This window comes from Etheostoma spectabile, chromosome 20, assembly GCF_008692095.1.
Source record: "Etheostoma spectabile isolate EspeVRDwgs_2016 chromosome 20, UIUC_Espe_1.0, whole genome shotgun sequence".
Taxonomy (NCBI): domain Eukaryota; kingdom Metazoa; phylum Chordata; class Actinopteri; order Perciformes; family Percidae; genus Etheostoma; species Etheostoma spectabile.
The window spans coordinates 17029176-17040705 of record NC_045752.1 but is presented as its reverse complement, the minus strand read 5'-3'; the positions used below and the strand labels follow the sequence as shown (position 1 = coordinate 17040705).

Below are 11530 nucleotides of genomic sequence, written 5' to 3'. Positions count from 1 at the left end.
TGTTGCTGAATTGCAAGTATTTTAGGATCCAGTATTTTTGGAACATGACTTAAGGATAAATGTCAGGATATCTCAGCCTCCGCTGCCTCAATTTTGTACATTCTTTTTTAAGAATCGTTAATGGGAGTGCAATACTAAATCGCTGCAGTAACCCTTTAAAGTGTTCAAATTATGCTCATTTTCAGGTTCATAATTGTATTTAGAGGTTGTGCCAGAATAGGTTTACATGGTTCAATTTTTTTTAAAACACCATATATTTGTTGTACTACACATTGCTGCAGCTCCTCTTTTCACCCTGTGTGTTGAGTTCTCTGTTTTAGCGACAGAGTGAGGCATCTCACTTCTGATCCATCTTTGTTGGGAGTTGCACATGCTCAGTAGCTAGGTCAGCACTGCTAGCTTGTCCGTTACAGTTGTGAACAGTGTTTTCTGTTAGAGAAGTCCCTTTGGGGTGGACTTAGGGCTAAATAACACAATAAAGGAAAGGGGGAATGCCAAAAAGCATAATTTAAGCACTTTAAGGGGTTTCACTGAAGCACACTAGGTAATAGTTAAATCTTTGACTAATTACTTAATGTATACATACTAATTATGACCCAATTCATGTGTATAAAAAAAGATAATAGGTGATGCACAGGTATGATTGATTATATGAGCTTTTTTATTGATAAACAGATTGTAAAAATGAAATATGAAACAGAAAAATAACATTGGATAAAAAAGATTCTCAAACATAGGTTTAGGGTGGCTTACGCTTGTAGCATATGACAACAAAGAGAAATAATATCTCAATTTAACAAGGAATTCAATCAACAGTCATGATATTACATTAAAGTTAGTTTATTAGGCTTTCCAAAAACCAAAGAAATACTTTTAGAAATAATTTTAAAATCCTGGTTCATGGCACTCATGTGATCAAGTTACTTTCAGTTCATTCAATGGCTATTAGTAATGAAGCAATACTAATCCATTATGTATTAACACATTTTTTAACAAACATTATTTACATTGTATTATTTTTTGAACGTTTTCTTTCTTTCATAAATTGATAAAAGTTGAGAAAGTACATCTTTAACCGTTTAGTTACCAAGACGCCACATAGTATTTGTATTTTTAAGATGGCGCTTATGAACTAAGTGAACTGAACGTAAATAAATGCAACCTTGTGTGAAGCAGGATTCATCACCTGTATATGTAGTCTTATTATGAAACCAGGAAATGAGTTCCATATATTGTAAACATTAAATGCTGTATAATATGTTTTTCCCTCTTAGAGTCATATTATTCACAAAGAAATTCAAAAACATAATTATGCAGATAGTGTATGTGCACAAGTATGCATGCAAAATGCGCACTTTTTTTAACAAACAACGTATTACAAACATCCGCGGCAAAGTGGGGAAAAAAAATTGCTCTTCCTCTCTTCGCAGTGGCGTAAACACTGTCTTGTTAAATCCTTGCTAAAACCTGCTAATCCATAATCCCACTGGCCCTTGAGTCTCAGTGCAAGGCCTGTCCAACAACACACAGGTCCGGGTGTGATGCAGAGCGTAGTTGAGCTCTGAGGTTTGATTGGCTCCCCCATAATTCTTCGTCCCTGGTTGGTTCATCGTCCAACCTGTAAGAATGTATGAAGATTGTTGTCAATCACAATTATGGAATTCGGCCAAGTCAGTTATAAACAAGAAGGGTGCATGACCGAGATTAATTTGTAAAGTGACTCAGTTCACTCAGTTACTCTGGAAGAAATCATGTATGGGACCAACCCTGAAATTAAACATTCGCTTAAAATGAGATTTACAGTGTTACAGACTGTTGTGACCAATAACCCTTGATAACATTTAAAATGTATGGAACATGGTGAACGGAATTAAATGCAGAGAGATGAAAAAGACTAGATTTATAACCTTTATATTGTGTGTGATAGTCTCTAGCTGCTGTATCTACAATTCAAGTATTCTCTTATCCTTGATGTACTCCCACAATATCTTGGGAGCATATCATCTTTATGTCTATTTGTCTAGCACTAAAGATCATTGAATGAAAATCTTGTCAATGTGATACAACAGCATTGTCAAGTCAGTTCGATACTTTTTATATTAAATAATATTGATATATTATTTAAGGCAACTGCAGTTGCTTATAGTGAAAATGGCCAGGTGATACAGCTGGTAGCTAATTGCCCATGGAGGTTCAAACAATTAATATACACATATGCCGTTTGACAAACAAAACTACAAAAAATTTCCAGAGTGGTTTAAAGTTACAGGTAAACATAATTAGACAATTGTGAAGCATTGCACTTACAAATGAACATGTTAATCTTTGTCAGTTAAAGAATTGTTAAGAATCTCCTTTCATTCTTATTACGGAGTTTTGCCTATAAACTGTATCTTATAAAATCCACCTAAATGCATAGGCTACTGTTTTCTATTTGTTATATAACTGCTATAGTTTTACTGGTTCTTTCAGAGAAAAAAATCCAATTTGTGAGTACATATCAACTAAACTAAAGATGTTACACAGTAAGTGGTACCAATTTATATTGCCCATAAGGGGAAATTTCCTAAGAATTAACCATTTAACACCAGCAAATTATTTTTCTTTCAGAAGAAAATCCAATTTGTGGGTACATATCAACTAAACTAAAGATGTTACACTGTAATTGGTACCAATTTATATTGCTCATTATGGGAAATTTCCTAAGAGTTAACCAGTTAACACCAGCAAATTACTACTATTACTATGAAATGAAGGTACCTGCAAAATAAGCTATTACAAAAGATTGAACTAAAAGCCACAATAACGGATTTAGGATGTATAACATAGAAAGATGGTAAACACTCACCCCTGTGAGCATATGGCAGGCTCACTTCCACAAGTCTCAGCCACTGAGATGCCCGGTGATCTTGGTGGCAGATTTAGACTTGGCCTTCGGTCTGAATGGCTACGTCGGATGAAGGGTTGAGGTCCTTGAACAGATACAGGAAACCTCCCACGACTCCCCCAAGAACGTGAGAGAAAAGAGACCCCAGTAGAGGTCCATGCTTGAGGGGGTCGAGGAACTGGACAAGGATGGGCCTCAAACAGGGATGGGGATGCAGGGCAGAACACTGAACGTGCATTACTGATCATCCGTGCATTAGATGAGTCTTCACTGCTGTTCTCTCTTGACCATCTTTGTACTTTTGGCGAAGCTGGTGGAGATGGTGCTTTGAAAGGGTAGGAGGAGGATGAATTTGAGTTTAAAATATTCTGCTTTGTGACAGGTGGGCTGGGGAGCCTCTCTTGAACTACTGGTGGTGTGGTGAGTTTCCTGTTAACAGGGGGGCTAGCTGAAGAGGGTGGAGTAGGTTGCCTTTTGAAGTTATGGGGACTGGGAAGTCTTCGATGTAGACTACTTGGTGTAGAAGGTGTGGAGGGTAACATTCGCCCTCTATACATGGGAGGGGTGGCAGGTTGTTGGCTCCTGATCACTGAAGAAGGAGGCACTGTAGACACTGTGGAGTTAGATCTAGGCACTGAAAGGTTGCCACCATCTTGTATGTCTGCTGATTCTTCTCGACTGGCAGATTGATTTGTTAATACGTAACCTGTTGAAGATCTCTGTGAGTCAGAAGAGTGTCTTAGATGTATACTCTTTCTGCCTTGCTGGTATAAGGAATCCTTTTCCTTTCCTTGGTCTGCCTCCAGTTTGACATCTGGTTGCCTGAACTTTGACGGAGCAGATGTGTCTTGTTGATCTGCTTTAGCAAGGGAAATAACCTTGGAAGCTTGTGGCAGGCCTCCTTTACTTGGCAGCACTGTCCCTGAATTAACTGAGGCCCTCAGTCGATGCGATACAGCAGCCCTTTTTAATACAGGTGATTTTCCAACTTTTATAACCCCGTCATCTGCTCCACCAGTTGAAAGACTCTGGGCGCTTTCAAAGGAATTGTCCAATAATACTTCCAGTGGAGGTGGAGGAAGACTATCCAGATCTAAATCATTGGCTTTCTCAGATGAAGTAGATTCCGGTCTACAGCTGGTTATTCCAGTGCTTAACACAGCTTCTACATTCCCTAAACCAGGTAACACAGGAACACCACACTTTCGTACTCCTTTGAGAGGCCCCAGAACTTTAGGACCTTCTAGATCCTCTATTCCTTGGCTGAAGGTATCAATCAGTCTTTTGACTGAGTTCCTGCCTCTGTAAAGTCCCGAAGATGGTCGTGGTGATGCAGGAGGGCTTGGGGGTGGGGTGGCTTTTACTGGACCCTTGGATGTTTTCTTGTCCTTAAGTTTATCTTCTTCTACATCACTGGCTACCTCATGTTTTTTACTGTTGCTCCTGATGAGGCCTGCTTTGTCATCAAGTGGTTGGGGATTGCTGTTCTTTGGAAGCAAGGGATGTTTGGGAATTACTGCTGGAGACTGTGCTGGTGACGTTCCTTGATTTGGCTTAGATGGAGCAGTCTTTCCACCTGCTTTGCTTCCACATGCCTTGCTTTTACTCATCCTCTGTATCTTCTGGTTTAAATCCTTCTGTGTCCTTTCTAGTTCAAGCAGAGTAGGATCTTCACCTTTCTTCCGCAGGGATTCTGCTGACTGTGAACGTTGTTCCCTACCCACTGGGGTCTTTTTTACCACTGCCTTCCGAGGTGCTGTAGTTTGAGGCCTCTTTGGAGATTGTTCCTCATCCTCTGTCCACTGGTGTCTACTGGTTTTTGGACTGCCAACTATCTTTGTTTTGGCACTAGCATTCTGTGATGGGACAAACTTTATCCTACCACTTATTGCATTTTTCATTTTGAGAGTCATTTCGACATTTTGAGGATTCTCAATGCGCTTTGGTGGTAGGCGGCGTGGTTGTTGTGGTTCACGGTCTACAGGTGAAGAATTTGATCGCGGTCTAAAGCCTACACCTCCCATGCCTCTATCCATCTCCTCATCATCATCATCATCATCATCATCATTGTCATCTTCCTCCCCATAATCTAAGGAGACTGATCCTAGCAATGAGTCTCTTTGGTAGTTAGCCATTATGGTACATGTAGAACCTAACGAGTTGAGCGAGGTGAGAGAAACACTGGGACTTATTTTACTTGCAAGCTTTTGTCTTGATACTCCTTGCCTAATGGTCATGGAGGTATATCCCATAGGACTGGCAGGATTAGTTCTATTTGTCCCAGTGGACGCACAGCTCTCTCGTCTATGGCGTCTTTCAGATCCAGCAAGGGATTCGCTCTCAGCCCCAATACCACTGTCCTCACTAAAGAGGGCAGAGTCCTCTGGCCCAGGCTTGCGCAGAGACGCCATTTCAATGCGAGATAAAAGTCGCATTAGCCTAGTCTCTACTGCATGTTTGAGTTTCAGTTTCTCCTCTAAAAGTTCTGAGACAGACGCAAAGTACTCCACTGCCTCCTCCAAAGCAGACTCTCCTATTCCACCCACAGTCTGGCTGACATTTTGCATTCTCTGTGTGGTGTACTGAAGCAGCTGCTGCAACAAATCCGGTGGGGGCTCAATATTAGCAGAGCCAGACTTCAAAGGTGGAGAAGATGAGAGGTTTTTCATTTGACTTGGCCAAGCAAGATGTTCTCCATTTTCTTTTAAAACTTTTTCTCCCTCGTCGGCCATCTCCTCCAGACCCTGAATTATTTCCTCATAGCGTAGAGCCATGAAAGCAACCATAGTCTGCACAGAAACCTGTGTTTGGGTTGCTTGTTCCAAAAGTCCTAGTAAATCGTCATATTTGTTTATGCTAGGATTCAAAAAAGCATAAGCAGCTTGGTGAGCTTTTACCAAAGGTTCTGGAAAGTCCACTTTCTGTTCTGTAGGTGGTTTGTCTTTTTCCTTGTCTTTCTTTTTTAGCCCCTTAATACCTCTGGTCATTTTTTTTTGTTTTCTGACAGGCTTTTTTTCGGTCACATCCTGCTTGTCAACATGCTTGTCTTTTTTCTGTGAAACTGTGTTGTTTTCCATTCTTTGACTCCCCAGTTTATCCATGTTTACTGCTTCAGGAGATAGCTCGGTCACATAACTCTTATTTTGTGGTGTCACATGAGCTTCTTTCTGGCATGTCTGGTTTTGTCCGGCTCCCTTTCTCTCCTTTGTATCCCCATCCGTTGATCCAGTTGAATAACGATTCTCTCCATCTTCAAAGTGGGAATCTCTGGGGATTTCTTGAGGTGCAGGGGGAAGCATTCGCCCCTTCCTCATGGGACCCAGAATCCCAAAATGGTTACCTTTGGATGGTGAGCAGCCCATTTCAAATGTTTTCAAATAAAAGCTGATAATTCTGTCTTTGTTCAGACACAAATACAGCAGAGCATTGAATGATGCAAAGAATACCCAAGGTCCTTAGCCACCTGCTGTATCTGTCATTTTCAGATGGCTGAGGTTGTCGAGTCGGATTAGATCCGTCTCCACAAGGGTGCTACCAAAACAAAACACTGATACATCCATTTTACAAATCTCTTCCAGCTGTCATAAATATGCAAAATAAATCCACAGATCGATGGTCATGTTTAGAAAAAATGTCCTTGTATCGTGCCATGAAACACATCCTTCTCTAAGAGGACAAGCAGCCGAGAGGATTAGTGAGGCTTTCAGTGAACTCAGCGTGCACACATGTCATGTCAAAGCATATAAAACTCACCTACTTGTAAGACTATAAGCTCATTTACGTAATGAGAGCCACCTGGACTCAGGTGGCTTTTTATAGCCTGCAAAACAATATCTCCCTATTTAGCCCTGGGGCCATTTCCATTGCAATATTAAAAACAACCAACTAAATTAAAAACGAAATGGTAAAAGTATTTCTTTTCAATTGTATGTGGTTGTAGTTGTGCAGATAATAGATGTACTAACTTTATTCTAGGCTATCATTGCTGTTCTAAAATGTTTTCATTTGACAAAATATCTAAAAACAAACCTTTAATAAATACCTTTGTCATGCCCTTGTACAGTAAGTTATTTTCGTGATTTGTTGATCTTCTTTTTATCTTCTAGAATCAGTTCCTGAAACAGTGAGGCAAGTTTTAAAATAACTTGAAGTGCCTCTGCTTCTCTGCAGTACACACTGAAATGTAAAAAAGAAAAGAGGAAAGTAATCTTTCCTCATTGGTCTTTCTTTTGAATCCTGTTAAGAAACGTAATTAAAAACAAATAAACTAAAATGAAGTGGAAAAGATAATAAGATAAATGCATTTAGAAGGCTAAGACCTGTGATTGTGGTTACAATGATAACAATGTATACTCAACCTAAACCATGATATGAATGATGAAGGCTTTTTGACAAACACATCATGTATCAACTCTTTTCGGTGGCTTTGGGGTATATATTACCTAAATTAATGTTAGAACATTTCAAATCCTCTCATTTGATCAATTTCCAGTTACATGTGTAGCCTATGTATTTGCCCGTATGTGTATGTATTTGCCCCATATTGCCTTGTGCCTTGTATGTGTCTTATATTTGCCATGAATATTGTATAAATTAGTAAAAACTGACTCTCTTCAGTATGGCAGATGCCAATACCTATGAGCCCTTGACTTCTTGCCTCACACAGATTACAACATGACGAGAAAAAGAATGACAATCAGTTTTACTATCTGTGTAGAGAAGGTGACAGTTTTGTCCCTATCCGTACGCAAGCCATTTGACTCAACATGTTCTACTGCTACTCATTGCAACTACTGTAATTGTTTTACCTTTGTTTTCCTCATTCTGTTAAATTATCTAAATGATTTTCTTTGTCTATTTTTGTTCAATTTATCTCTGTCTCTGTAATCTCTGTCAAGTCACCATTTAATGTAGGCTATTAATCACGCTAGGTTAAGCCCCCATTTTCAATTAGAGCTGCTAGATGATCAGTTACTTGGCCGAGGCCTACACCAATCAAATTGCTGTTGTGTTCTTCTATGCAATACTGGTATAAGTTACTGAAATATGAAATAATATAGAGGAACAATGAACAACACAACATTGTAACCTATGAAGTCAAACCAAATTTAATTATTTGAATTCTGACAAATAAATAATTGAAAGAGAAATAAAAATATATGTTTGCACAATTATATCAATTTATTCTTTTAGCTTTGTATTCATTCATGAATGTGTTTTATCTAAATCTGCATTTCTACATAACAATATTGGGAAATACTATGGGAAATACACACTTGAGAGTGAGGTAGGGGGTGGTTCGCCATTACTTGACGAAGAAGAAGAAGAAGAAGAAGAGCGACGCGATTGGTCTTCGTGTCCTCGCGTGCAAGTGTACGGCTGATTGGCGCGGATCCTGAAGCGCGTTCCCAAACCACCGTCTTCACTAGTCTCTGTTCCCTGTAAGGACTGTTAACTGAATTATTCTCAATTTTAGCTTTAAACCTTGTAATTGATAGCTTTTTCTGTTCTCCCTGACATCATTTAGTTCAGCTCTTAGAGCTTTAAGGTTATGTCCCGTTGTGTCACTGATACAGGTGTTGGTTGCAGTGAATCTGTCTACCTTTTTGGGGGTTTTCAGGGTGACGTTAACCTAGCTAATGTGAATTGCTTAACTTTGCTTCATTCGAGTTAGCTAAGCGAAAAGGAAGAACTGCGGAGGTAAGGGCTTTGTTGAGGTCGTTATTTTTAGCGTTGACTTAACTTTAATACTTGTTTGCTAACGTTAAGTGTATTGACATGCAAGTTCGAAAATAACGTCAAGGTTAGCTTTCTACAAGCTGGACGGTTTTTTTGCTAGCTAGCTCGGTGGCTGACCACTAACGTTAGCGTAGTATCTGGTTGCCATTGCGTTGTAGGTATTATGTGAAAATTAGGTAGCCTCCGAGGTTAAACTTAACGTTACTTGATGATGCTGTGTGTAGCTATATTGAACGACCAATAGAAATAAACATTGTGGGGTTGCAGGTAAGCATTTAATGGTAATGTTACCTTCAACCTCATAACGTTACCTCTCCTTCATTTCCTCTAACACACTATAGAACCTTCCATACTGAAGCATGATGAAGCACACGCACAGTTGGTGCCAGGCTACTCCCGTAACGACTGTTGGAGTCAAACCCAGCAATTCCCACTCCCTCCAAATAAGAAGAGGCCTACGGCTCAAAAGAGCCAACGCCCGAGACGCCCAGGGCCCACCAGGGAAGAGCCAGCCAAGCCAGCGACGGGACGAGATCTGTTATACCGAAAGGACCATGATTCCAACCATTGTCATCCAGCGGCAGGAAATGGCGTCGTTCTTTAGACTTTTTGGTAAATTAATAACCCACCCCCTTTTAAAAAAGCATGTTTAAATTCACTGGTATCAAAGTGATCACGCTTCCTTTAAAACTTGAAAGAATGAAGCATGTTTGACATTAGTATTAAATATAAAATGTTGGCTTACAGATGATGACCTGATCCATGACTTTCTGTGGATGGACTGTTGCTGTAAAATGACTGACAAGGTAAATCTGTTGATTTGGTGAAAGTGACAACATCACTGAAGCTTTAAGATGCATACAATTAACAGACTCTTAACTTTTCTCCTAAATCATCAGTACCTTCTCGCCATGACCTTTGTGTACTTCAAAAGGGCCCGCTTCACTATTGCTGAATACACCAGAAAGAATTTTTTCATTGCACTGTAAGTTTCATGAAAAATAATTTCCATTCTACGTTTGTATGTTATTCTCATTCAAAAGTGAACCATGTATCTATTTTGTCCCTGCTGGAAAACCATAACCTTAAATCAGGTTCATGTGCTTCACATCTAGATATCTTGCCAACACCATGGAGGAGGATGAGGAAGAGAGTAAGTATGAGATTTTTCCATGGGCGCTGGGCAAGAACTGGAGAAAACAGTTTCCCCGCTTCCTCAAGCAACGAGACAAGCTGTGGGTTCGCGTCGAGTACAGAGCTGCTGTCAGCAGGCGCTGCTGCGAAGAGGTACACAAGTATAATTGCCTGAGGAGAATGATAAATGGTGTTTCTCTGGTATTTTACGTGTCTTGTTTTTGTTGCACAGTGCACTTTTTTTATGGCTTTGGTTTAATGCCAGAAGTTCTGTTCTTTTTTCTTTCAGTGTTTTTTTTCTGATGGAGCTGTATTTATGTATTTCTTAGATTGTGGGTTCCCATCTCTGTCCCTCAGGTGATGGCCATTGTGTCCTCTCACTTCGTGTGGCAAAGGGAACGGTCAGAACACCACAGCGGCGCCCAGCGGCAGTATGGGTACCGCACTCGTATCCCCCGTGGGCCCTCGGCCTCCCCGGTCTCTTGTGCCCTCTGTCAACGTGGCACTGTGGTGGGTCCGGGCCAAGGCGCCTCTTCTCCCTCCAGAGGTTTTTCTGTGCAGACCCCAAATCCTGCCTTTTCACACCCATTCACCTCTGCACTGAGTTTGGAGATCACCCCACCCAGAGCTGCAGTCTCTTGCAGGAAGGCAGTGGAGACTAAAAGCCAGGCACACCATTCCTTCTGCTGCTGTGCTGAGGAGGTTCCCAGTAGGTATCATGTTTCCCAAAAGCAAAAGGCTAAAATTATCTTTTTTTTGGGGGGGGATCTTTTTTATTTTCATTATTTATGGTGCATTTATGTTTGCCTTAGAGATGTCCAAATGAAACTTAAAAAAAAAAAAATGAAGGGTTGAAAGCCCACTGAATTGCCATTCCTTGATTCATTTTCTTTAAACACCAGCTAATGGCTCACAAAGCTTTATTTGGTAATCACCACAAATAGCCAACTGAAAAGTGACAGACATCAAATAGAATAGATGTCTCTCTCGCTCTTTATATATAGATATCCCTGTTTTTCTGACTTCAATTTGAAAATCTTAAATTTTTGGTTTAGGAATAGGCTTCTTTCTAGCACATTGACTCCTAATATAATTTCAGAAGTCATTTCAAGTTGCATTAAACTACATTTTTCTATTCTCCCTCTTTGTTAGAGGAGAAGTCTTGCTGTGGCTCCACATATGACACCTCCATGGACTGGATCAGTGAGGAGTAGAGCGTCACACCACCTCAGCAGACCCAGCTGCTCTGTGTATTGCTCTCTCTGAATCATAAGTGTAACACAATGTGAACCTGGTACTGATTTAACATGACTGGTCAAAACCAATTTAACCATTTATGTGACTGTAAGAATGAGCTAATGTCATTCCATGCATCATTTTGTGATGGCAACATGCAGTGAGAGACTAATGTAAAGATGTGTTAACCTGCACCTGAGTTATCTGTATTTATATATTTATATATTTATTTATCTACTAAATCCCTTGTAGGATTTTTTGACGACCACTTATTTATACACATGTTAAATGAAATTGACAGACCTTTGTTTGACACTTTGGCTGAATCAAAGTTTAGCCTCTGTAGCATACTGGGATTCTGGTGGGTGTAGCATTAGTAGTTTTTAGTATTGTTACCAATGTGCCTGTTTGATGATCCACATTGCTTCTTGAGTTTGCAATAAAGACTTGAACTGAAATGTGTCTTTTTGAGTCTTTATTACAAACTTTTTTTTTTTTGCACTACTTGGTTTCACTACAGGAATGGAGAAGAAA

General features: G+C 40.0%; 2 protein-coding genes across 6 annotated transcripts; one reads left to right on the top strand and one right to left on the bottom strand.

Moving 5' to 3' along the window:
* Window positions 1–1027: 1027 nt before the first annotated feature.
* pcare1 (photoreceptor cilium actin regulator 1) lies at window positions 1028–6615 on the bottom strand. Its single transcript, XM_032499899.1, has 2 exons — window positions 2849–6615; window positions 1028–1618 (listed from the first exon to the last, which is right to left on the bottom strand). The coding sequence occupies exons 1-2, from the start codon at window positions 6247–6249 to the stop codon at window positions 1501–1503; spliced, it is 3519 nt and encodes a 1172-aa protein (XP_032355790.1). The 5' UTR covers window positions 6250–6615; the 3' UTR covers window positions 1028–1500.
* Window positions 6616–8204: 1589 nt separating this feature from the next.
* On the top strand, window positions 8205–11450 carry spdya (speedy/RINGO cell cycle regulator family member A). Of its 5 annotated transcripts, XM_032499894.1 has the most exons (8): window positions 8205–8328; window positions 8508–8587; window positions 8968–9238; window positions 9374–9432; window positions 9526–9611; window positions 9742–9913; window positions 10118–10469; window positions 10913–11296. In XM_032499894.1, exons 3-8 carry the CDS (start codon window positions 8986–8988, stop codon window positions 10972–10974), a joined length of 984 nt encoding a protein of 327 aa, XP_032355785.1. In that variant the 5' UTR covers window positions 8205–8328; window positions 8508–8587; window positions 8968–8985; the 3' UTR covers window positions 10975–11296. The 5 variants fall into 5 exon arrangements, with proteins under 5 accessions (XP_032355785.1, XP_032355787.1, XP_032355788.1 ...); XM_032499896.1 differs by lacking the exon at window positions 8508–8587; XM_032499897.1 differs by lacking the exon at window positions 8508–8587 and having other exon boundaries at window positions 8205–8338; window positions 8960–9238.
* The last annotated feature ends 80 nt before the right edge of the window (window positions 11451–11530 follow it).